General features: G+C 34.2%; 2 protein-coding genes and 1 non-coding gene across 4 annotated transcripts; 2 read left to right on the forward strand and 1 right to left on the reverse strand.

Annotated features, from left to right (window-relative positions):
• Positions 1-340: 340 nt before the first annotated feature.
• Positions 341-27,564, forward strand: LOC114184887 (uncharacterized). 2 transcript variants are annotated; one of them, XM_085673985.1, is made up of 4 exons: positions 341-564; positions 22,365-24,020; positions 24,367-25,412; positions 27,041-27,564. In XM_085673985.1, the coding sequence occupies exons 2-4, from the start codon at positions 22,533-22,535 to the stop codon at positions 27,156-27,158; spliced, it is 2,652 nt and encodes an 883-aa protein (XP_085530111.1). In that variant the 5' UTR covers positions 341-564; positions 22,365-22,532; the 3' UTR covers positions 27,159-27,564. The 2 variants fall into 2 exon arrangements, with proteins under 2 accessions (XP_085530111.1, XP_027928071.2); XM_028072270.2 differs by lacking the exon at positions 341-564 and adding an exon at positions 21,842-22,178.
• LOC114184251 (uncharacterized) lies at positions 386-5,968 on the forward strand. The gene is made up of 4 exons (XM_028071536.2): positions 386-564; positions 758-2,413; positions 2,787-3,832; positions 5,432-5,968. The coding sequence occupies exons 2-4, from the start codon at positions 926-928 to the stop codon at positions 5,547-5,549; spliced, it is 2,652 nt and encodes an 883-aa protein (XP_027927337.2). The 5' UTR covers positions 386-564; positions 758-925; the 3' UTR covers positions 5,550-5,968.
• On the reverse strand, positions 6,597-6,688 carry TRNAY-GUA (transfer RNA tyrosine (anticodon GUA)). The gene is given in 2 exon segments: positions 6,597-6,632; positions 6,652-6,688. It is a non-coding gene; the product is annotated as a tRNA-Tyr (tRNA).
• Positions 27,565-27,779: the final 215 nt, after the last annotated feature.

Consider the following 27,779-nt stretch of genomic DNA (forward strand, 5'->3'; position numbering starts at 1 on the left):
CTGCACTAACCCCAAATTATGCAATTAATAACAGAAAAAAATCACATCGTAGTGTCATTTTCATTTTTAAATAGTGTTTTTAAACAATTTCATACAATTATATATACATATATAATTAATTAAATGAAACAAAAAATTATTGATGAAATCAAAGAAATCCCAAAATTCGTTCCGCTGCGAAAGAACAAAAAATGCAGAAGAAAAGAATGTAGGAGAGAGAAAAAACCAAAAAATAAGAAAAGAGAATAATACCAGCCGGCCCGGTTCACCGACTCCGGTCCAGTCTATCCAACATCCTCGACGGTTCGGTAACATCGCTTGTTCCGATTTTGTTTTTCATTTCAGTGCATTCTCTCTCTTTCTTCTTATCTTGTTTCTCTCTCTTCTTCTCGCATTGTTTTTCTCTCTCTCTTAATACACACCGAACAACCCGCGACGGAGGCTACGACCCGAATCGGACGACTCGACTCCAGCTCCGGACACTTTCATGTACTCCGCCCCCAATCTCATTTCGCTCCCATTCCCACCGATTTTCATCTTCTAGTTTTCACCATCGCAGAATCTGTGAGTCCTAAATTCCCATTTCCTCTCCCTTTCGATTCATGACACAATCACGTTGGACCAAACTTCTAAGTTTTTCTTCTTTCATTTTTCTGTCGCTTTTATTCTTTACAGCGACATTTGTTGCTAGAATAGCGTAATTTCAATTCCAATGCCAATTTCTAAATATTCTGAATTTTTTCTGTTTTCTTTTTAGGTTTGGGATTTTAGGGTTCTGAAGTTTTTGCGCCTAATCCTGGGAGATATTGATTGGGAGGAGGGGGAAAGGAACCCGGGATTAGGGTTTCCTCGGAAGCTTTGTTTTTATTGGGAGAAATCAAGAAGGTATATTTGGGACTAGGGAGAGGTTTAGGTTTAGAGGATAATGTGTATACTGTGTGTTATTCAGAAGTGGTCTCGCCGGGTTGCCACGATGCTACCTTGGTTGGTTATTCCGTTAATTGGTTTGTGGGCACTTTCTCAGCTTCTGCCGCCTGCTTTTCGCTTCGAGATTACTTCGCCTCGTCTGGCTTGTGTTTTTGTGTTGTTGGTTACTCTTTTCTGGTATGAGATTTTGATGCCTTGGTTGTCGGCTTGGCGCGTGCGGAGGAATGCACGGATTAGGGAGAGGAAGAGGTTTGAGGCCATAGAGATGCAGAAGTTGAGGAAGACAGCTACTAGGCGGTGCCGCAACTGCTTGAGTCCCTATAGGGATCAGAACCCTGGTGGGGGTCGGTTTATGTGTTTTAACTGTGGTCATGTTTCTAAGAGACCGGTTCTAGACTTGCCTGTGCCTCCGGGGTTAGGGATTTCCAATTCCAGTATAGTTAAGGATTTGGTTGGAAAAGGTGGCAAGATATTAAATAGCAAGGTATGGTCTGAAAATGGATGGATGTGCGGTCAGGAATGGCTGGAGAATGGCAATTGGGTTGGTGGGTCTATTCCAGGTAATCCCAACAACTGGAGGACGAGTGAGAGTACTGGTCTTTTTGGAGGAGCCGAGCATTGTTCGACTGAGAGGTCATATTGTGGTCTTTTATTTTTGGTCTGCAAGCTTTTGACTTCGTTTTTCAAGAGCATTAGATGGCTCTGGAGAAAGGCTTTTAGAGTTAGTTCAAGAGAAGAATGTTCATCCGATGCTGAACATAGAGCATTCTTGGCAAAGAGGGGTGAAAATGGGGTGGGCCTCGGTGAAAGTAGAGGGGAAAAAGCGCGTAGGAAAGCTGAGGAGAAAAGACAGGCTAGGCTAGAGAAAGAGCTTTTGGAGGAAGAAGAGCGAAAACAGAGGGAGGAGGTTGCAAGGTTAGTGGAGGAGCGTAGGAAACTGAGAGATGAGAAAGTGGAAGCAGAAAAAGATCACAGCAGATCATCAAATCCCAGTAAGGATAAAGAGCGCAGGAAGGAAGCTGAAAGGAAGCGTCAGGAGAAAAGAAAAGAGAAAGACAAGGGTTCCAGTAAGAGCAACTCTGACGCCGAAGAACTGGAGAGAAGAGCTGGCAAGGAAAGTGAGCGGAAGCGGGACTTCGACAAAAAGAGCGAAATGGATCGCCGAGAGCAACATAAATCTGGGTTAGAGAGTGGCAAGGGACAGAATATGGACAATGCACCTAATAAAAATGTCCCTGCAAACAATTATAACCGAGGAGGCACAGGAGCAAGGTATCTTGACGGCATGCGGGGCACTTTTTTGTCTTCTTCAAAAGCGTTTGGTTTCAGTAGGAGCAATAATATTCCAAGTACTGTGGTGAAGGAAAACAAGTTTAATAGTTCTGTAGATCATGTTCATACTGCTCCCAGCCGGAGAGAAATATGTCCTCCTGAGCGTCCTGCTGCAAAATCCAATTTAAATTGTGATGATAGGATCACTCACTCTGTAAGTTGTCTTGCTTCCTATATCCTTTTCTTTGCTCTTTTACAATACTGTTCTAGCAGCTTATGTTGAGTGTTGATTAGTGATGGAGTGCTAGTTACTTTTTTTTCCACATGAAAGAAAAACTTGTGGTTTTACAGATCAATACTACTGTCAAATTTCTGGACAAGGCTTTTGCTGTTATTTCATCTTGAAACGTGTCTATTGTCACTAACTTCTATTTTGTTTGATGACATTCTAAACTTTCAGTCTTTGAGATTTTTGAACATAACATAATTGCTTGCTATTACTGTATATAATCACGATGCTCTAGTTAATAATTGCTTGCTATAAGTTTATATTAATTGCTTACTAGAAATCTATATGTTCCTTGCAGGTACTCCCGGAATCACAGCCATGGAGTACAGGACCTAAAAAATCATGGCAGCAGTTATTTACTCGATCTTCATCTGTTTCTCAATCTTCAAATTCCAATGTAATATGCAGACCAAATTCGAAAACTCAAGCAGAAACCAAGAGCCCTCAGTTGTCTGCCCAGTCACCAGTTACGCAAACATTTACTAATCCTATTCAATTTGGTCTTCCATCACCATTTAATATTTCTACCCATGCAAGTGTACCAACTAGTAGTAGTCTAGGTTTTTCTCCTGCAATTGAACCACTTTTTTCTCCTGTTGGAAATACATCGCATGTCTTTCGACAAGATGAACCGGAGCTTTTTGAAGACCCCTGTTATGTTCCCGATCCGGTGTCCTTGCTTGGGCCTGTTTCCGAGTCACTTGATAATTTTCAGTTGGACTTGGGAACTGGCTTTGGGACAGAGAATGCAGTAACAAAGCCACACTCTTTGAAAAGCATATCTGCCAGTTCTGATGTTAATAAGCCATCTCCAATTGAGTCACCATCATACCGGGAGAAACAGAGCTGTTCTAATTGGTTTCCCAGTACCCCCATGGGCCAAGACAGGCGTGGTTTTCCCCTGGATGATGCAGCTGCAAATGAGAAGGGAACGTGGCAGATGTGGAGTTCGTCTCCACTTGTTCAAGATGGTTTAAGTTTAGTAGGTGGCCCACGGAGCTGGCTGCTATCCTCACAGAGGAACACACCAAACAAGGATGATTTTGTGGTTTCATCTTCTCAGAATGCTATGGCTTCGTTTTTTAACAAAGAAGATAGCATAATATCCAGTATCCATTCTCCACATAATGTTTTTCTTCCCAATGGCCATAGTGGTGAGAACTTCAGCCCCGTTACTGGTTCGTCTGGATATGATCCTTGGTCACAAAGTGCTCTCTTCCCACCATTGTCAGGTGGTCTTATAGGTCAGGAGACAGCCACTAAAAATGATATGATATATGGTAGCCCAAGTGAATCTGCTAGTAGCCATGGGCTTGATGGTTCTCCGGCTAACTGTTGGTCCAAGTATGTATGAACTATTTGCCTAGCCTATATATTGGATAGATAATGTGGAATTTCTGCTTTACATTGATCATTTATATTGTTGAGCGTTTTAATTTGATGAAACTTATTTAGCAAAAAAAGATGAGAAAAAACAATTCTTATTTTTCGAAATGAACTGTAGATCTGTGTAAACATTTATGGGCAATTTTGTGGGAATTCTAAACCTTTTTGCTTCTTTTGTTTCAAGTGTCTCGGTCATGTTATGTAGGTGATGATACGTTGGGAAAACCATTGGTTTCTGTGGTGAAAATTAATTTTATAATACTTAACAAGTGATGGAATGTTTGAATGGAACAGCATGTGTTTAAGTATGTATGTGCTGTGTTGATCTTATTTGTCCTCTGTAGTCTGTTTGTTGAATTGTGTGGGTTGCTTATTGATGATACTCCGACTCCATGTATCTAAATATATCTATTACTAATTTAGAGTAGTGCTTGTTGTTTGGGTGTTTTTTGAACAGATTGAATTCTTCCGTACAGAAAACTAGCTTATAAAGAAGAAATATGTTAATGTTTCCAACGAGAGTGAATTACTTTTTTAGTTTATTGGTAATGGTTTGACTGGAGGTATATACCCAAAACAGCATTTTCATCTCTAACCATGCTTTATCAGAGAAGAGCGAGGTGTAGAAAATGAAATATAAATACGAAAAAAAAATATAGCATCACAGCTTTTGTCAAATTTCCATGATTTTGTCTCTTCTGCTGTCCACATACCACTCATGTATATGAAAGGTAATTTAAGTGTTTGATTGAAATGGATTCCTGTGACTTTGGACATCGTTGGATGTCTGATTTATAACAGAATAAAATGTATTTAGCTCCAAATTTACCCTTTTTATGTTCTTTAGATTTACTAAAAGTGGAATATTTAATTGTCAAATGATATTTTGGATTCATGTGTGAGATCTGTGTGATATGTATTGTGATTTATTTGTTCATGAAATGAATGCGGTATGCAATGGTACGGGACAGAAAGGGATTTAGTTGTTGGTGTTTGACAGTATATTTTCATGTCCTTTTCTTTACTCGTCTGTTCTGTTTGATTGAGTCGTCAAATGTTGTGTGATTGTGTTCCTTGATTAGTTCTAGCTGTCATCAATTTGTTTATCCTTTCAAAGTAATTGTTTGAGAATATACTATCAGCTAAAATTCATACTGGGGACTTGTTGAACCTGGAAAATAATGAAATAAAAACTAGTTGAACGAAGAAAAAAAACAAAACTAAAGAGACCCTCATAATTGAACAGTAAAAGAATCTCTTGTCCCTAAGGTAGAATTTTGGGGAAGTCTAGATGCCTCAAATACTTGGACTACTACTACTAACTTTTTTTCCTCCTCTTATGATGTGTTGGATTTATTTTTTCTCCTTGATTATGCAACTTGGGTCATTCCTTCCTCTCTAATACAATTTTTAGTGTTAATTTAGACTGTTGAAAAGTGTTGTTTGAAACTAATGGTTTTGCTTGTGATATGAGCTTTTATTTTCAGCATCTAAATGAAGTTTTCTGAGTTGTTGTGACGGTAGATTTAACAGCTTTGAATTTTGTTTGCTTTGCAGAAAGGAATGGCATGTAGATGGTTCTGTTGAAAGCATAGGGAAATCAGCTGTTTCAAGGCCATATAGTGGAGGTCAACAGCCAACCTCGGATGTACAGTCGTTTTGGTCATTTGATTAAAAAGATGATAGTGACAGGTTATGAGGGATTTGACAAACAAACACAAGTGTTCTCTTGAGGCAAATAGCCTCTTTTGGGGGACGAGTTTAGAATACTGAACCCATTGTATCTTCCTTTCTTCTTTTTAAAGGAAGATTGATGTTTACATAATGTTAACAGCATCAATAGGAATACATGTTGGATTGGATGCACTCTGAGCAAGGTAACAAGAGAGGTTCTGGTGCCCTCATTTCTTTGGAGAATGGTGCTTCACATTCCCATGTGTCACGATCTTCAAATATGTATCAATTGATGTTCTTAATCACAAATTAACTCATACTAACATGACTAGCAGCCAATGTGTTTGTGTACATCATCCTCTCATTATTACCTTTCATTATTATGAATCCAGCTGCATCTTTGACCTCATTGTGAACAAATTCGACTGTGATTCTACCTGACCCATCCGATGTTATAATTTATTTTTTTTCTTACACCCACTTATTTACTCACGCATGAGAGATTTTAAATATTTTGATTCAAATTAAGTTACACCATATAAGAAACTATCTCCACGTATTCACATTAACGAATGTAAAATTTTCTGTAATATCCGTTTTGAAATGATAGAGTGAGGGGGGATTTTTATTCTGAGTCAAGTTGTTCTTGAGAAAAATTTTGTGGCACAAATGGCTCTGACGCAAATGTAGTTTGGACGTAATAATTATTAATTTTTATTTTTTTATGAGAATTAATTTTCTTGTTATTTATTCATAAAGCACTTGCTGTTGAAACATAAAAAAATTAAAACTAACTTTATTTTTCTCTTTAATGCAAGATGTTGAATCTTTTATAGAGAGAGCAGAGCAGAATGTGGTTTTGTTTTTCACATAGAATCATGCAAAATAATGAAGGTTAATATATACTCGGCATGCGCACTAAATGATTAGAAGAACAAAAATCAACTAACATCTATAATTTTTAATTACACATGTACATGTCTGGAGACTACATAAGAAAAAGATAAAAAACAATCTGGAGACTACATAAGAAAAAGATAAAAAACAATCCGACCTGCCGGATTCGAACCAGCGACCTAAGGATGACTATTTGAACCTACCAACTACAGTCCTCCGCTCTACCAACTGAGCTAAGGTCGGATGTGATGGACTTTTCAAGTTTTAATTATAATATTACAATAACACACCTTGTAACATGCTTTAAACCTGACAAATTTCGATTTATCGGATATAAAATATAGATCCTATTATAAGATAGAATTATTTTTATATTTTCAGGTTACGTATATTTTTTGTTTTTTAATTTTTAGTAAAAATTAGAATTAGTCACACTTCTAAACTTTGAATCAATTTAGTATATTTTTTTAAACTTTGAACAAATTTAGTTTCTCATCTTTAGAAATACATGGATTTAATTTCTTAAATCAAGTTTTTTAAAGTTTATCAGTTAACATTGACAAAAATATTTCAAACAGTGTAAACAAACTCATATACTATCATGAAACGCGTTTGAACGTCAAGTAAACTTTATAAAATTTGGTTAAGAAAATTAAATCTACTCATTTTTAAAGTTGAGAGACTAAATTAGATCAAAGTTTTCAATATAGACTAAGTTCAATATTCAGTGAAAGTTAAAGGACCAAAAACATATTTTAATTATGTCAATTTCAATTTGTTTTGTAATTTTTTTCATTATCATAGATTTTATCATCCGCATTTTAAAGTTATATCACTAACAAATTTTAGGGATAAAAATTCATTACTCACTATAATGATCAATTTAGATATCAATTTATAAATTACAAAATGATTGGTGTCAATTGGTTTCTAAATAGACCATTAACATTAGCTATCAAGATTTTAACTATAAAAAAAATTAGTCACTAAATTTGCTCAATTAATGGCCAATTTAGATAAAAATTTAAATACTAAACTTTTGTGTAGCTAAAATCTTGGTAGCTAATTGTAATAATCAATTTAGAGACAAATTTATAAATTATTTTAGTTACTAATAATTTTTAGTTTATAAATTGATTACTACAGTATCTAATTATTTTTTATCATTAAAATTAGTCATTAGTTAGACATAATTTTTTTTATAGTGTATACATTATTTTTTTCATCAATCCAATGTTAAACTACTAATGTGTGGTGAATTCAATAATACATACACCTTAAATATTGAATTTTTAATTTAGGAGAATTTTACCACCAAGATTTCAATTTTGTTAATTTATCCTGAGATTATGAGATTATAAATACTTTAACTTTTATTCTTTTGGATACTAATTTATTATCAGGTGCTTGATATGATCAAAACCAATACCAATTGCTTTAGAAGGAATCGAAGAAAAATATATATGAAGCATAAATTGGTATAGAAAATTTATTAAAATAATAATTTATTAAATTTGCGTATGTTTATGTAGTAAATTTTATCTTCTACTGATTGTTCAACAAAAAATTTCTTTATTTTATTTTTTATATTATCAGATGAAAAATTATTTTTTAATAATTAATTCGGAGGAAAGTATATTAGAATAGCTTTATTCTAAGCTAATATTGTTATGTATTCATATGAATCTACACAAATATTTCGATAACTTTTACTGATTTATGGTAATTATTTTTCACAAAATAGCTAATTAAGTAGTGCTAAATCTAATGCATGCAAAATCTTATTAAATTAAGGAGAAAATATTTGCATAATCTTTTACTATTAAAATGTAAATAAAGGATAGCATAATTTTGTTACATCAATTATAACCTAATCATAATCTTATTTTTATGTATATATTTAATTGAAGCCCAATTTCATGCATGTACGCATGTATATGTTTCACAATGAATAAAACGAGGCACGCAATATTTCTATAATGACGTCCACTATGCAGTTGTCACTAACGCGTGGGTGTAGTTATCACGATATTTCCCTTCAGGAGTAATATATAAGTTGGTCTTATAATTTTATTTGAATTTTTAAAAAGATTTTTAATTTTTAATTTGTTCAATTTAGTTTTTTAATTCTTTGAAAATGTTTGATTTGGTCCTTTGTATTAAACTGATGTTAACGCCCTGTTCGTACAGTATTAGATGTCATGTTATTGTCACATGATAGTGTTTAGTGTTTATTTTCAATTTAGTCCATTTATTTATAATTTTGATCCAATTTGTTATTTTTTTCTTAAATGAAACAATTTGGTTCCTTTCACATTTGAGACCAAATTAATAATTAAACTTAATTACAACTTATATATACATTTATATATACATGTTAATTTAAAAAAAAAAACTATATATCAAATCACTTTACCTAAATATTCAAATTACTTTTATTTTTTACATTTTTGCATAAAAAAAATCCCTATTTAAACTTATAATATTTTAAAAATATTAAAAATATAAATATAAAGTGACATTTTTCATATTAAAAATATGTCATTAATCATTTAAAAATTATAAGTGTCACTTTACATTTACACTTTTAATATTTAAAAAAAAAATTATAAGTTTAAATAGGGATTTTTTTTATGTAAAAATGTAGAAAAAGTAATTTGAATATTTAGGTGGGGTAATTTGATATATAAACATTTAAAAAATATTTTAACATGTTTGTATAAATTGTAATTAAGTTTAATTACTAATTTGTTTTCAAATTAGAGATGGAGTAAAGTGCTTCATTTAAAAAAAAAAAGAACTGAATTGAATCAAAATTATAAATAAGGATACTAAATTGAAAACAAACATGGGCATGTGACATTAAAATGACATGTGACACTGTACGAATACGACGTTAATGTCAATTTAACAGAAATTACCAAAATGATTATTTTTAATAAAGTAGAGGACTAAATTGAATAAATAAAAAATTAGAGGTCTTTTTGAAAATTCGAATAAAATTAGAACACCAAATTAGGTATCAAACCTTTCCTTTACTCTTACCATTTTTAGCATGTCTCATATTATTGTTACGACAATTTTATGTTTTACAATAACTTGCACTCAAATTTCATTTCATATTTCATCCATAGCCAATTGCCCTTGATCATACCTTGTAAAAGTCATACCTTGTAAGAGAACTATAAAGGATTATTCCATTAATGAATGATGCAACACCATCATAATTCTCATATAAACTCGTAATTAACCAAAGAACTAATCTTTATTTGAAACTATGCACCAAATTTAAAGAGTTGACCGGCAAACATTTAAAGTTCTTAGCACTACAAGATGAGATGTTAGGATAACCTTTTATATGAGAGCAAGTGAATTGGTTTTTCAATTAAACATTATAGAACATTTTTCAATTGTTCTCATGTTGGTTGTGTAGTTGAATCTAGTTCCAACTTCTAAGATGGTGTGCATAAAATTGTACCATAAATCCATTGAAGGATAATTGTACTTGTGACTATAATACTTGTGCAGTCTCATCATCTTGTTATGTTTTCTTTGATAAGTGTGATGATTACTCATTTTTCATGCTTGTTATAATCTCTTATTTGTCTTTATATCATGCATTTTGTATTATTTCATGAAAATATTTAGGATTTTAATATTTTTTTAAGATAGATATAATTACCTTTTTTGTTGGATTATTATGTAGAAAAGGAAGACTGAAGAAGAATAAAAATTACTTCTTAGGACCTTCTCGCCCAGCTAAAAGATAGCTCGTCTAGCCAAAATAAGGTTCTTTCGTCCAACCACTAAAATCCTCGCCCAACGAGTAGAATACTCGCCCAACTAGTAAGAGTAGTTAGTCTTGGCATAAAAGCAACTTCTCACCCAATAACAGGTTATGCTTGCCCAGTGATAAGACGCTTTTTGGTAGTGGTTGAAAAGTCAAGTTCTGGATGAAATGAAACAATTTTGGTGTGGGAATGCAACAAAAGATCATGAGATAGACAACACATTTGAAGCTTAAAGCACTTCATTTTCCTTCATCCATTCCACTATTTTGATCCATTTTTGAATTCCAAATGTGTAGGAGTAGCTAAACTCCCTACTCACTGGGATTGGATGTAATGTATCTATCTATATAGATTTTTCATATGCAATATAATCTCCTTTATTACTCTTGTATTCTATCTTTAATCTTCATGTGCATGATTGACTATGTATGCTATTTTTTGGTCTCTAATTATCACGAAATGTTTTGGGACCTAGATAATGATAGAACAACCATGGGGTTTGGGTTTAGACATAGAGTATAATCCTTTGGTCATTCTAAACATCTTTTCTTAATGTAAATCTTGTATTAAGATAACTACAAGATTAATATTTTCACATAAAGGTTTAAAACTTGTGTATAGAGAGTTAGGACTTGTGAACTGATGATGTGAATGCTTGAGTATGTTAAATATATATTGTGTAAATTATTGCATTGAGTTTAGTTCATTAAATCCAACCTTAGTGAATCTTTTGTCTTGATCACTTTATATATCATGTTAATTTAGTAGCTTTTATGTTGGCAATTTAATTTCATCTGTAATCAAATTTGAATCCATTAATGTTCATATTCATAGTCTAAATTAGTGAATAAACACAATTAACCAAACAAATGCAAATCCATTGAGAAAATATATTTGGACTTTCATTTTACTACTTATACAACTGATACACTTGTCAAGGAGTTAACATTCTTTGGTAAAATTATATGATTAATAATTTTTTATGCTTGACAATGAATCTTAAAGAGCTCTATCCATGAACAATGCCCATTTTTCATCTTTAAAGTATCATGTTATTAACGGTCAAGATATAATAAAATTTGGTTTTTGCAAGCATTGATTATAAGGAAAGAAGATAAAAGGATAAGAAGGGGAGACGTGACGTAGTTTGATGAGACAAATAAAGTTTGGAGACATGGTTAGGATCAAACCTGAACCTAAACCTAGCTTTGATACCATATAATAAAATTTACATGCTTCATTCTTATTAATTGGTGAAATATATACATGAATACATGCGTGAAATGTACCCAATAGTTAAATGTATATGCAAAAACATGGTTACGATTACACTATACTTAAGGTAACAATTACGCAAAAGATTGTGTATATATATTCTCTTATAATGTAACAAAACTATGGGTTCTCTTTCATACATTTACGGTGAAGGAAATGATTGTATTAATAATTTAGTTAGTATTAATCTAAATATAAGACTAACTTTCCTTAATATAAGTTACCTAATTTTAATGGCTTCTTTTAGAAATAAAACAGGTTTATTTAACTACTATTTTTCCTAACCTTGTAGGATTTAAATATTTTCTCATAAGTTAACTTCTTCATATTTGTCCTGTTTTTTTATACATATTACATATTATCTTGGCATGCTTGCACCTTAATAACATATATGTGAATTTAAATAAAATCAAATATATTATCACATAAGTTGAAACAATGTGAAGTAATTTTTAATTTTAATTATAAGAAGAAGATAAATAAACCTAATATGATTATAAAAAATGATATTGCTAGTCATTGTTGACAATCCATTAACTATTGTAACGTTATTAGCAAAAATGACTAAATTAAATAAAATTAACGAATATTAGAACCGAATTAAACAAAAAAAATAATATGACCAAATTAAAAAAATTGAACGAATATTAGAACCAAATCAGTTTTTAAGCCTATAACTAACATTTAAAAGAGAATAATAGTTTACTTGATTGTCAAAGGTTTTTAGATTCTACATGAATTTCTTTATGAAAGATCTATTATTTTCTTTGAATACCTCAATGAAGAGACAACCAAACATGCTAGCAAAATGTCTGTCAACAAATAATCCTCAATCTTGATTGTACTTAAAGAGATTATTGTGTAAATCGGTGATTTGGTTCTTCTTCTTCTTCTTTTTTTCTCCTTTTTTTTTTCTATCAATAAATAATATGTAAAAAGATTATTATATAAATTGATAAAATTCATCGTTGGTAAATATCTCAATTTTATTCTTCTTCTCCGCCTCTAAATCCTAAATTCAAAACCTTATTATGTAAGTAAGAAAAATGTCTACCAACCACAATTCCTTTGGTAAAATTCATCATTGGTAAATATCGTGATTTGGTTTCTTATTCTCCTCCTCCTTGTCTTCCTTCTTCTTTTTGATTATCTCAAAAAAGAGACAACCAAACATGTTAGCAAAATGCCTTTAAACAAACAATCCCCAAATCTTAAGTGCACACAAAGAGATTATTATGTAAGTGATAAGTGTCTCCATGACATAAAAAAACATAGTAATTTAGACACTTATTCAATGCTTAAATTGTTTTCATTGAAGAAAAAGACCATTCTTTAGGGATATCATTGGACTTCTTACTTAGTTAATTGAAAAACAGGGAAACTAATGAAATAACACTATTTTGTAGGAGAAAAGTGAAATAAATCAAGCAATGAGCTAAGCCACCAGAAGGGAGCTCAATTGTAACTGTAACATCCCGACCGTATATTACTGTTTTAAATAATTAAAATAGGGATATAAGTATAAAATCGCATTTATGATAATTTCTTTTCCCAAAACGTGGGAAAATTTAAAACTTTATTTCAACGCGCCAATTATAAAATCCATACGGCGTTCAATTATTACAAAGATTAATTGTTCATAATATTCATTACAAAATAGTTCATGAAGAAAACTAGAAAAAAAAAAACTCCCATAGCTGGTCTCCACTTCGACTCTAGGCATCCACACGCTCACCTGCATCAACATCTGCTCCTATGTAACAAGTTACATGATCATCGCCAAACACACACAAATAGGGTGAGCTCAAATACAAGAAGGACAATTACACATGACATATTTAAAACATTTCATAACTATAACCCATGTTAGCCCCAATCTTCGATCCTTCACTTCCAAACTTTCTGTTGGACGCATTTTGATTCTACACCCTTTGATGAGTACACTGATCGATCTTTGTTGCACGAGTGTCTACTCGTCCCTTCGACTACAGGCCACCACCTGATAGTCTACACGCGGGAATAAATTTGCCACGGCCTTACACCGCGACATCAAGTGGAGTTCCCCAAAACGAACAGAAGTCTGTAGTTGTTCCCAAACTACCAAAACTCTATCAGATGCACTGAAGAGGGCAATCATCTGAAACCTCGCAGTACGAGCCACGATCTCGCACACTCCACTAGACTTCCTAAACCACCAAGCTACAACCTAGAGTACACCCCAAACAAATAGGCGTCAGTAGCGTCATTGCTACTGGTTTTTGGCACTTTTATTATTGTTTATTGCTCGTGCGATATTTTGGGGCAATGATTATGTATTATTCCTGCTTTATATTATTTGGTTGTTCAGAATTGTGTCGGACTATGATCCAGTCATGTGATTATGACTGGATAAGCATATTTCATGTTATGGATTGTATGTATAGTGCTTGGGGTTCTTTGGAACTTGCTTCAAAGTGCCAAAAACCAGTAGCAATGACACTACTGGTGTGGCGCCTAGCAGCTTGGGGTGTGCTGCCTGGCAGCTTGGGGTGTGCTGCCAGGTGATAAGGGAAAACAAGAGAAGCTTGGAATGCATGGCGTCTGGCGGAAAATGTAATCCTGCCAGGCAAAAAAGATCTGGTAGAGGCTCTGGAAAGCGTATGGCGCCTAGCGGCGTGAGGTGTGTGCCAGGTGGTCTGGATCCAAGTTCCGCCTAGTGACGGGAGAGGTGCGCCAGGCAGTTTTGGGTGTAGAGTTGGATCGCGAGGGGGATTCCTACACCGCTTTGGATGAAGGTCATGAGGCGATGCTTTGGTGGGGCCCCAGTTACGAGTGTAACTTGTATTGGGGTAACACGTGGCCACTCTAGGTTGTAGCCTGGTGGTTTAGGAAGTATAGTGGAGTGTGCGAGATCGTGGCTCGTACGATGAGGTTTCAGATGGTTGCCCTCTTCAGTGCATCTGATAGAGTTTTGGTAATTTGGGAAAAATTATGAACTTCTGTTCGTTTTGGGGAACTCCACTTGGTGTCGCGGTGTGAGGCCATGGCAAATCTATTTCTACGTGTGGACTATCAGGTGATGGCCTGTAGTCGGAGGGTCGAGTAGACATTCGTACAGCAAAGATCGATCAATGTACTCATCAAAGGGTGTAGAATCAAGATGCGTCCAACAGAAAGTTTGGAAGTGGAGGATTGAAGATTGGGGCTAACACGGGTTATGGTTATGAAATGCTTTAATTATGTCATGTGTAATTGTCCTTCTTGTATTTGAGCTCACCCTATCTGTGTGTGTTTGGCGATGATCATGTAACTTGTTACATGAGAGCAGATGTTGATGCAGTTAAGCGTGTGGATGCCTAGGGTCAGAGTGGGGACCAACTATGGGAGTTTTTTTTTCTAGTTTTCTTCATGAACTATTTTGTAATGAATATTATGAACAATTAATCTTTATAATAATTTAACGTTGTATGGATTTTATAATTGGTGCGTTGAAATAAAGTTTTAAATTTTCCTGCATTTTGGGAAAAGGAATTATCATAAATGCAATTTTATACTTATATCCCTATTTTAATTATTTAAATTAGTAATATTCGGTCGAGATGTTACAGTAACATCCCGTCCGGATATTACGAATTTAATTAATAAAATAAGATATTAATATTAAAACCTCATTTATTAAGCTCCATTTTCTAAAACACGTGAAATATAAAAACTTTATTTCATAATAAAAACCAGCTCATAACCAATTATTATAAAATTCAATATATTATCAAAAACCGTCTCATAATAAAACCAATTTCTATAATTCAATTGATTACAAGAGAAACCTTAAAATTCATAAAATAAAATCTCTATAGAAATGTTCTCATGATAGCCCATGCTTCGGTTCTATGCCTCATCAGATCCACCTTCAACATCATCTGCTCCCGTGTATCGCGTACACGATCATCACCAAAACACAAGCAGATAGGGTGAGCTAACAGTTTAAACCATACACATAATATGAAACAATTATAGCAACACGAACACACCAAAGGAATTTTCATCTTTTGATTCCATAACACATGGTCACTACCATGTTACCTGTGTTTTATGTCTTCTAATGAATACCTCAAGATGTCTTCCTGCCACACCTACCAGCCACAACTGGCAGAACACATGCGGAAAACCATGATACGGACTACACTCCGTAACGCCATGTGAAGTTTCCAATATAAATATCATTCGTAACGTCCCAAGACTACCAAACCCGTTGGTCTCATACCAAGGAGGATAATCTATTTGGACCCGTCGTACAAGCCACAACTCACACACTCACACTGGCAACACTCGCCAACCTGAGCCACAATTCAAGAGTTCCTTGTGTTCATCCGTCATCCTGAGCCACAACTCGAGAGATGCCATTCCGAGCCACAACTCAAGGAACACCAGCAAGCCGACCTTTAAGGTATCATTGAAGCATTGTAGACCCCGTGCATCCACACCACACAAGCAATTACTTTGACCATGGACCCAAGATATACGATGCTCCTACGAACATGCCCGCTCGTGGTCATGCCTTTACGAATCTCCCACTCGTAGTCCAATTCTATGGACCTCCCCGCCCGTATTCCAACAAACGTGATCCACTAGTTACGAACCTCCATGCTCGCAACATCTCTCAAGTGTGAGTAAGAAACATACGAACCTCCCCGCTCGTATCCACACACGAGAGTATTAGGATATGAACCTCCCCGCTCATATCATCACGTGTTCACCACCAACCATGAACCTCCTCGCTCATGACCCAAACATCTCCTGGTTCAAGTCCCACAATACAACATACAAAACGCAAGCCACACAATCACATTACACTTTACGCTCTCGCCTGGCGTTGCCTAAGTGCCGCCAGGCAACGTTCCAGCGCATACCGCCTAGCGGAGCCTTCTCGTCGCCAGGCGCCAAACACAAGCAGAGCCTCTGATAAAGGGCTATCGCCTGACGGGTCACTCCTCACTGTCAAGCGCCACGCGTTCCAGGGACTCCCCTAATACTCCTATCGCTTGGACGTCCACTCTACACCGCCCGATGCTACACCAATAGTGTGATACTACTGGTTTTAGGTACTCTAATTCAGTTTCTAGCATTCACCCATTCAATTCTCAAACATCCAGAAATCAACATACACATTCATATACTCCAAATTACAACATCACAACACATATGCATATTTCAAGTATAAGCACACATTCCTCTCTTTTATAATTCATGTATACTCACATCTTAAATCAATTCCAACACACACGTTATTTTCCCCTTCTCATTTTCCCATCCCTTTGCATGCTTACAATTCACATACACCACATAAGACACAATCAAAGCTATATACTTATTTCACATGCCCTCAAAATTCCATTACCTTTAAAGTATGATTATCATGTTCCCATATTTGTCCAAAACTCATCATGGTCATGCAACACTCGATCATAGTGATATCATCAATAGTGGCATTTTCACACATTTATAACATCATACATTCGAGCTAACATGTATAGATTTATATATTCAACATGGCTAAGCAAGTACTACCAAAACATATTCATCAATCGCACACACACACACACACACACACACACATATATATATATATATATATATATATATATATATATACACACACACACACACATTCACCAATCAAGGCCATATCAACACTTAAGCATCCATTGCTAATCATACTCTTAAGGAATTCAAACTACCAATCATCAGTAACATATATCTCTAGCTAAAAAATCCAATTCAAATCTCCACCATTCAAAGAAAAACATGTTAGGAATCACCTTTCAAAATTTCATATAAATCAGACGGTTAACGAATCGGGAAATGCAGTTTTACAAAAACTGCGCATACTAGCAAAATTTGTGGTGCCCAACACCCAGATATCAGGGACCTGGCGGTACAAAACATAATTGTTGCTCTCCAATTCCTCTCCTCTCAGTAATCACCAAAAGCATCCTCCAAAAGAATCTTATTTTTCACAAACCAAGGTTTGAACCCACAACCATGTAAAGGCCAAGTCAATGTACCACCATCAAGTTAATTCATGTTTATTGACATTTCATATGCACCATGCCTTATAACCTCTTATCCCACAACCATGCTTATATGCAAAATAATTAAATAATAAAAATAACCCATAAATGGCATTCACAAAACTCGAACCCAAGTCCTCGCCACACCGTCAACATGCTCTACCACTTAAGCTACCATTGTTCTTATCTTTTCTCTCCACATTAAATAACTTAGGAATTCCCACTATCGCATTTATTAATTAAATACTTATTTTTTATTTAATTTTCTTGGATCTTACATCAACCACAACTTTTGAAAGTACAGAACAATCACAATGAATCTTTTGCTGAGCCTAACAAATATTGTTGAGATGCACATGAGCTTGAACCAGTGATGAGGTACATTACATGGAATAAGCAGTGAAGTAAAGCCTTGAACATCAAAATATCAGAAGAAGATTATGTGGTTGAACATAAATGTAAAAATACTCAGAAAAGAAGTTAATGTGGTTAAGCCCATAAAACTTGGCTAAGCACTGCCCATTTCAAACCATAAAACAGTGCCCCCTTTTCTAGTTACACTACTAAAAATTCTCATATTATATGAGAATTTTCTTACAAATTTGTTAAAAAAAATTGCAAGAAAATACTTTTTCCTACTATGTTTCCTAAGGATCTAAATTGGTAGGTAATTCCTTCATGGGTAATTATTTCCTACATAATTATAAAATTATTTCCTACAAAATTTGTTGCAAAAAGTGTTTTATACAAAATATTTTGCAAAAAAATTGGTACTAATTTCCTGCAAATTTTTTTCATAACAAAATTTATAAGTATTTCCTACAAAAAAAATTCAAAACAAAATTGACAGGAAATATGAGTTTTTTTAGTAGTGTTAGATAATCAAATTTGTGGGTAATAGGCTTCCTCTCTCTGTAAATTTCTTAAAAATATTGTTTAAGGAGAGACAAAATAGAGGTTGAGTGGATTTGTGTGTATTAATGGGTTCACTCTCCATCATGAGTGGCTAAAACTCAAGGAGCAAGGTTGGATGTAATTGATCTTCCCCTTTTCTATTTGCTATTTATCTTCTTAAGTATCAATTGTTGTTTTGATTTAGTAGACTATGAATTGTTTTATTTTTCTCTTTTGATTTAATTGTTTCAAATTGAGTTGGGAAACTAGTTTGAATTGTGGTCCAAACACTTTGCTATACATGTATTAGTGCCTAATTGGTAGCTAAAGGGGACATTAGGCAGAAGAGTCTGGAACATTAAAGTAGGGATTTATTCTACTAAGAGTTAAGGAATCACCTTGGGTCTAAATTTCCCTAGGTTCTAGATTATAGGGATGCACTTAGATCTACCTGTAAGAGCCCTTCCAGAGCATTGATTCAGGAATAATTTTTGTGTGAAAGAAGTTATTAAAAAATATAATTTGGGGAATGGAGAAAAACATTCAACCTTGTTACTTGTTTTTATTTTAATTTAGCATTTTTCTAAGTTACAACTTGACATAGTACAACAAAGTAACTTCATAGTATAAATATTGGCAACGCTTGGCAAATTTTTGTGGATATGACTCTTGAATACTACTTCAATACAACAATACACATGTTGTAATTGATTATTATTAAAAAGTTATTAGTCAGTTGAAAAAATGTCTACCGACCACAAACTTGTTGGTAAAATTCATCAATAAACATCATGATTTATTAATGCTCATAGAAGGAACTTTTGTACCAATTTTTTTTAGGAAATTTACAGATGAATTTTTTTTTCAGTAATAAAAACTCTAATTTACCGACAAATTCGTTACCAATAAAAATGTTTGTTAATAATTAATATTCTAATTTACCTACTTATTTATTACTGACGAAAATTTATGTTAATAATTAAAATTCTAAAATTCATTAGTAAAATTCCATCGATAATTAAACAAATTCTTGTAGTTTATGAACACTTTGTAAGACTGATAAGTGCAAAAGATGGATAAGATGGATGATATGTTGTTCTTTACCCTCATATCACTTTTTTGTTTCCCTATAGTGCAAATTGAGAAGTATTTTGGAATATACCTATTTTTCACTAGTTGAAAACGAATGAGACAACCATTTACAAGGGCATCCTAAACTGATTGATCAATTGGTTTAAGCTTTTCAAACCAAAATTTTAAAAAGAATAATTTTTTCTAGTAAACAAAGGGGAATATTAATATATGCGCCCTCAATATGAAGTTTATTTTGTCTAACAATTACACGACCTTGTAATTTAAAAACTATAAAAGAACAACTCCGAGATAAATTGTAAACAAAATAAATTGTACACTACCAATAAAATTTAATAGGCGGTTTTCAACTTTCTTAAACACTTAATATTGTTGGAAAATCTTTCTTTGAAGTTATTAAGTAAAAGAGTGAGAGTATTGCAAAACACATATAAATATAATGAATAACAAGTGATAAGAGAAAGAGAGATGTACAAAAGAGATTTAGAGTAGTTTAAAATTAATTCTATGTTTAATACGAATTTCCTCAACCTTAGAGAGATTATTTGCTATATTTTCTATGTATTAAATTACAACCATGCTACACATGTAATTATATAATATTTGAACAAAAAACCTAATGCAAGAACTTAATACACCAAAAACACTTTAAAAGATGTAATAACATTCACAAATAACGAAATAGTATATCACCCATCAATGGTAAGTATTCAAAGATTTAAATCAACGTGTAAAGAATCAAAATTACCACACAAAGTCTTGATTGATGGTTTAAATAAAAATTATAAACTTACAAAATTGTATAAACTTTATTGAAGTTTTTCATTAATTTAAAAAATCCTAGTGATTTAAAGTAATCGGTATGTTTCAAGTGAATTTTGAAATACATTTACAGAAACATTCAGGCAAGAACTTAATAATTTTTGTGAAGCTTATCAACTGTATTATTCTATGATATTTTTGTAAACAACGAAACTTTATAAGAATTGATTTATTATTTCTCGTTTAATTGATTAATTATAATAAATATTTGTTTGAATCTATACTCATTTGAATTTATATTTCGTTTAAATTTATATTTGAAAAAGAAAAATTTTCAAATTTTATAATTTTATTTTTTAAAAAAATCAAGTAAAGTCATTTTACTTTATATTCTATTATATTTACATTATGATATTAAAAATTTAAAACGAGTTTACATATTAGATATTTTCTTTTTAGTGTTTGTATTTTTATAACTCTATATTAATATAATTATAGGGAATACTACTCAATGTATTAGATAAGTGATTTCGTTATTTTTAGAATCTTCTTGCACCATATATAAATGACAACTATATTTTAACTTATGGATCAATATGACCCGTCACTTATTTTTATTGAATTGGATTAGAAAATAAATTGTTCATTTCATCATTGAAAAAAAATTAGTTAATCCACGTAAAGAGTTATGTAAATAACAATACATGCTTATAAATAGGTATCTTATTCGGTATATCTATTACAAATTCGGTACATCTATTACAAATGAAATTATTTAAATTCAATTTTTTAATATATTAGAGTGACTTCTAATAAATTAAAAAAAATTCATTTATCAACTTGTAAGTTTGTATAAATCTATTTTGAAATTTTCTTATATTGATTCAGATGAATTTTTCTAAAGATAATTTATTATGTTTAAAAGTAGTATGAAATAGGTAAGAGAAGAAGTTCATGAACTAGTTGTGACATAATGTGAAATGTACGATAAAAGAAGAGAAAAAAATTAACACAATATGAATGTTTAATTAAAAGAGTGAATGAACTTTATCATTTTTAAATAAAAATATAAAGTAACAAAATTTTATTTTTAATTGATTAAAAAATTCAATTAAAATTACTGAAATTCAGTTGAAAATTAAAGATATTGAAAGTGATGTAGTTTTTTCTGAAACAGCACGACACAAATTAATATTCATCAAATAACATAAAAGTATAATATTTACTCCAATAGGATATTATTTTAATATTTAACTACTTGGGATGAAATTTCAGCACATATCCAAATAATGCAATTAATAACAGAAAAAAAAATGACATCGTCTGTCATTTTCATTTTTAAATAGTGTCTTTATAACAATTTCATACAATTATATAATATATATATATATATATAATTAATTAATTAAATGAAACCCAAAATTATTGATGAAACCATACAAGTGCCCCAACTCCAAAAATTCCTTCCGCTGCAAAAGAACAAAAATTGCAGAAGAAAAGAATGTAGGAGAGAGAAAAAAACACAAAATAAGAAAAGAGTATAATAACAGCCGGCCCGGTTCACCGACTCCGGTCCAATTTATCCAACATCGCGACGGTTCGGTGACATCGCTTGTTCCGATTTTGTTTTCCATTTCCTTCTTCAGTGCATTCTCTCTCTTCTTCTTATCTTGTTTCTCTCTCTTCTTCTCGCATTGTTTTTCTCTCTCTCTCTTAATACACACCGAACAACCCGCGACGGAGGCTCCGACCCGAATCGGACGACTCGACTCCAGCTCCGGACACTTTCATGTACTCCGCCTCCAATCTCATTTCGCTCCCATTCCCACCGATTTTCATCTTCTAGTTTTCACCATCGACGTCGAATCTGTGAGTGCTAAATTCTCTCCCTTTCGATTCATGACACAATCACGTTGGACCAAGCTTCTAAGTTTTTCCTCTTTCATTTTTCTGTGGCTTTTATTCTTTGAACTGTACAGCGACATTTGTTGCTGGAATAGGGTAATTTCAATTCCAATTTCTAAATATTCTGAATTTTTTCTGTTTTCTTTTTAGGTTTGGGATTTTAGGGTTCTGAAGTTTCTGCGCCTAACCCTGGGGGATATTGATTGGGAGGAGGGGGAAAGGAACCCGGGATTAGGGTTTCCTCGGAAGCTTTGTTTTTATTGGGAAAAATCAAGAGGGTATATTTGGGACTAGGGAGAGGGTTAGGTTTAGAGGATAATGTGTATACTGTGTGTTATTCAGAAGTGGTCTCGCCGGGTTGCCACGATGCTACCTTGGTTGGTTATTCCGTTAATTGGTTTGTGGGCACTTTCTCAGCTTCTGCCGCCTGCTTTTCGCTTCGAGATTACTTCGCCTCGTCTGGCTTGTGTTTTTGTGTTGTTGGTTACTCTTTTCTGGTATGAGATTTTGATGCCTTGGTTGTCGGCTTGGCGCGTGCGGAGGAATGCACGGATTAGGGAGAGGAAGAGGTTTGAGGCCATAGAGATGCAGAAGTTGAGGAAGACAGCTACTAGGCGGTGCCGCAACTGCTTGAGTCCCTATAGGGATCAGAACCCTGGTGGGGGTCGGTTTATGTGTTTTAACTGTGGTCATGTTTCTAAGAGACCGGTTCTAGACTTGCCTGTGCCTCCGGGGTTAGGGATTTCCAATTCCAGTATAGTTAAGGATTTGGTTGGAAAAGGTGGCAAGATATTAAATAGCAAGGTATGGTCTGAAAATGGATGGATGTGCGGTCAGGAATGGCTGGAGAATGGCAATTGGGTTGGTGGGTCTATTCCAGGTAATCCCAACAACTGGAGGACGAGTGAGAGTACTGGTCTTTTTGGAGGAGCCGAGCATTGTTCGACTGAGAGGTCATATTGTGGTCTTTTATTTTTGGTCTGCAAGCTTTTGACTTCGTTTTTCAAGAGTATTAGATGGCTCTGGAGAAAGGCTTTTAGAGTTAGTTCAAGAGAAGAATGTTCATCCGATGCTGAACATAGAGCATTCTTGGCAAAGAGGGGTGAAAATGGGGTGGGCCTCGGTGAAAGTAGAGGGGAAAAAGCGCGTAGGAAAGCTGAGGAGAAAAGACAGGCTAGGCTAGAGAAAGAGCTTTTGGAGGAAGAAGAGCGAAAACAGAGGGAGGAGGTTGCAAGGTTAGTGGAGGAGCGTAGGAAACTGAGAGATGAGAAAGTGGAAGCAGAAAAAGATCACAGCAGATCATCAAATCCCAGTAAGGATAAAGAGCGCAGGAAGGAAGCTGAAAGGAAGCGTCAGGAGAAAAGAAAAGAGAAAGACAAGGGTTCCAGTAAGAGCAACTCTGACGCCGAAGAACTGGAGAGAAGAGCTGGCAAGGAAAGTGAGCGGAAGCGGGACTTCGACAAAAAGAGCGAAATGGATCGCCGAGAGCAACATAAATCTGGGTTAGAGAGTGGCAAGGGACAGAATATGGACAATGCACCTAATAAAAATGTCCCTGCAAACAATTATAACCGAGGAGGCACAGGAGCAAGGTATCTTGACCGCATGCGGGGCACTTTTTTGTCTTCTTCAAAAGCGTTTGGTTTCAGTAGGAGCAATAATATTCCAAGTACTGTGGTGAAGGAAAACAAGTTTAATAGTTCTGTAGATCATGTTCATACTGCTCCCAGCCGGAGAGAAATATGTCCTCCTGAGCGTCCTGCTGCAAAATCCAATTTAAATTGTGATGATAGGATCACTCACTCTGTAAGTTGTCTTGCTTCCTATATCCTTTTCTTTGCTCTTTTACAATACTGTTCTAGCAGCTTATGTTGAGTGTTGATTAGTGATGGAGTGCTAGTTACTTTTTTTTCCACATGAAAGAAAAACTTGTGGTTTTACAGATCAATACTACTGTCAAATTTCTGGACAAGGCTTTTGCTGTTATTTCATCTTGAAACGTGTCTATTGTCACTAACTTCCATTTTGTTTGATGACATTCACTAATTTTAATTGCTTGCTATTACTGTATATAATCACGATGCTCTAGTTAATAATTGCTTGCTATAAGTTTATATTAATTGCTTACTAGAAATCTATATGTTCCTTGCAGGTACTCCCGGAATCACAGCCATGGAGTACAGGACCTAAAAAATCATGGCAGCAGTTATTTACTCGATCTTCATCTGTTTCTCAATCTTCAAATTCCAATGTAATATGCAGACCAAATTCGAAAACTCAAGCAGAAACCAAGAGCCCTCAGTTGTCTGCCCAGTCACCAGTTACGCAAACATTTACTAATCCTATTCAATTTGGTCTTCCATCACCATTTAATATTTCTACCCATGCAAGTGTACCAACTAGTAGTAGTCTAGGTTTTTCTCCTGCAATTGAACCACTTTTTTCTCCTGTTGGAAATACATCGCATGTCTTTCGACAAGATGAACCGGAGCTTTTTGAAGACCCCTGTTATGTTCCCGATCCGGTGTCCTTGCTTGGGCCTGTTTCCGAGTCACTTGATAATTTTCAGTTGGACTTGGGAACTGGCTTTGGGACAGAGAATGCAGTAACAAAGCCACACTCTTTGAAAAGCATATCTGCCAGTTCTGATGTTAATAAGCCATCTCCAATTGAGTCACCATCATCCCGGGAGAAACAGAGCTGTTCTAATTGGTTTCCCAGTACCCCCATGGGCCAAGACAGGCGTGGTTTTCCCCTGGATGATGCAGCTGCAAATGAGAAGGGAACGTGGCAGATGTGGAGTTCGTCTCCACTTGTTCAAGATGGTTTAAGTTTAGTAGGTGGCCCAGGGAGCTGGCTGTTATCCTCACAGAGGAACACACCAAACAAGGATGATTTTGTGGTTTCATCTTCTCAGAATGCTATGGCTTCGTTTTTTAACAAAGAAGATAGCATAATATCCAGTATCCATTCTCCACATAATGTTTTTCTTCCTAATGGCCATAGTGGTGAGATCTTCAGCCCCGTTACTGGTTCGTCTGGATATGATCCTTGGTCACAAAGTGCTCTCTTCCCACCATTGTCAGGTGGTCTTATAGGTCAGGAGGCAGCCACTAAAAATGATATGATATATGGTAGCCCAAGTGAATCTGCTAGTAGCCATGGGCTTGATGGTTCTCCGGCTAACTGTTGGTCCAAGTATGTATGAACTATTTGCCTAGCCTATATATTGGATAGATAATGTGGAATTTCTGCTTTACATTGATCATTTATATTGTTGAGCGTTTTAATTTGATGATACTTATTTAGCAAAAAAAGATGAGAAAAAACAATTCTTATTTTTCGAAATGAACTGTAGATCTGTAAACATTTATGGGCAATTTTGTGGGAATTCTAAACCTTTTTGCTTCTTTTGTTTCAAGTGTCTCGGTCATGTTATGTAGGTGATGATACGTTGGGAAAACCATTGGTTTCTGTGGTGAAAATTAATTTTATAATACTTAACAAGTGATGGAATGTTTGAATGGAACAGCATGTGTTTAAGTATGTATGTGCTGTGTTGATCTTATTTGTCCTCTGTAGTCTGTTTGTTGAATTGTGTGGGTTGCTTATTGATGATACTTCGACTCAATGTATCTAAATGTATCTATTACTAATTTAGAGCAGTGCTTGTTGTTTGGGTGTTTTTTGAACTGATTGATTGAATAGAATTACAATTCTTCCGTACAGAAAACTAGCTTATAAAGAAGAAATATGTTAATATTTCAAATGAGGGTGAATTACTTTTTAAACTTATTGGTAATGGTTTGACTGTTTGACTAGAGGTATATACCCAAAACAGGATTTCCATCTCTAACCATGTTTCATCAGAGAAGAGCGAGGTGTAGAAAATGAAATATAAATACAATAAAAAAATATAGCATCACAGCTTTTGTCAAATTTCCATGATTTTGTCTCTTCCGCTGTCCACATCCCACTCATGTATATGAAAGGTAATTTAAGTGTTTGATTGAAATGGATTCATGTGACTTTGGACATCTTTGGATGTCTGATATATAACAGAATAAAATGTATTTAGCTCCAAATTTACCCTTTTTATGTTCTTTAGATTTACTAGAAGTGGAATAGTTAACTGTCAAATGATATTTGGGATTCATGTGTGAGATCTGTGTGATATGTATTGTGATTTATTTGTTCATGAAATGAATGCGGTATGCAATGGTGCGGGACAGAAAGGGATTTAGTTGTTGGTGTTTGACAGTATATTTTCATGTCCTTTTCTTTACTCGTCTGTTCTGTTCGATTGAGTCTGTTTGATTGAGTCGTGAATTGTTGTGTGATGGTGTTCATTGATTAGTTCTAGCATTCATCAATTTGTTTATCCTTTTAAAGTAATTGTTTGAGAATATACTATCAGCTAAAATTTCAAACTACGGACTTGTTGAACCTTGGAAAATAGTGAAATAAAAACTAGTTGAACCAACAAAAAGAAACAAAACTAAAGAGACCCTCATAATTGAACAGTAAAAGAATCTCTTGTCCCTAAGGTAGAATTATGGCGAAGTCTAGATGCCTCAAATACTTGGACTACTACCTTTTTTCCTCCTTATGATGTGTTGGATTTATTTTTCCTCCTTGATTATGCAACTTGGGTCATTCCTTCCTCTCTAATACAATTTTTAGTGTTAATGTAGACGGTTGAAAAGTGTTATTTGAAACTAATGGTTTTGCTTATGATATGAGCTTTTATTTTCAGCATCTAAATGAAGTTTTCTGAGTTGTTGTGACGGTAGATTTAACAGCTTTGAATTTTGTTTGCTTTGCAGAAAGGAATGGCATGTAGAGGGTTCTGTTGAAAGCATAGGAAAATCAGCTGTTTCAAGGCCATATAGTGGAGGTCAACAGCCAACCTCGGATGTACAGTCGTTTTGGTCATTTGATTAAAAAGAAGATAGTGACAGGTTATGAGGGATTTGATAAACAAACACAAGTGTTCTCTTGAGGCAAATAGCCTCTTTTGGAGGACGAGTTTAGAATACTGAACCCATTGTATCTTCCTTTCTTCTTTTTAAAGGAAGATTGATGTTTACATAATGTTAGCAGCATCAATAGGAATACATGTTGGATTGGATGCACTCTGAGCAAGGTAACAAGAGAGGTTCTGGTGCCCTCATTTCTTTGGAGAATGGTGATTCACATTTCCATGTTTCACGATCTTCAAATATGTATCAATTGATGTTCTTAATCACAAATTAACTCATACTAACATGACAAGCGGCCAATGTGTTTGTGTCCGTTACAGTCTCATTATTATGAATCCAGCTGCATCTTTGACCGCATTGTTCACAAATTTGAGGGTGATTTTACCTGACCCGTTTTATCTAACTGTTTTACCTCTTTTTTTTTTTCACACTTGTCTCCTCCCTTGCGATGAGAGGTTTTAAATCTTTGATCAATGTGTTAAAAAATTATCTAAAAAGGATCTTAAATAGGGTTCAAATCAAATTACTGATTGCTGCTTTCTTCACCATATAAGAAAGTATCCTGAGATGAGCACGGACGTTG

The sequence above is a fragment of the Vigna unguiculata genome, chromosome 5 (genome assembly GCF_037176805.1).
Source record: "Vigna unguiculata cultivar grain cowpea cultivar isolate G323 ecotype 2 chromosome 5, ASM3717680v1, whole genome shotgun sequence".
Classification (NCBI taxonomy): domain Eukaryota; kingdom Viridiplantae; phylum Streptophyta; class Magnoliopsida; order Fabales; family Fabaceae; genus Vigna; species Vigna unguiculata.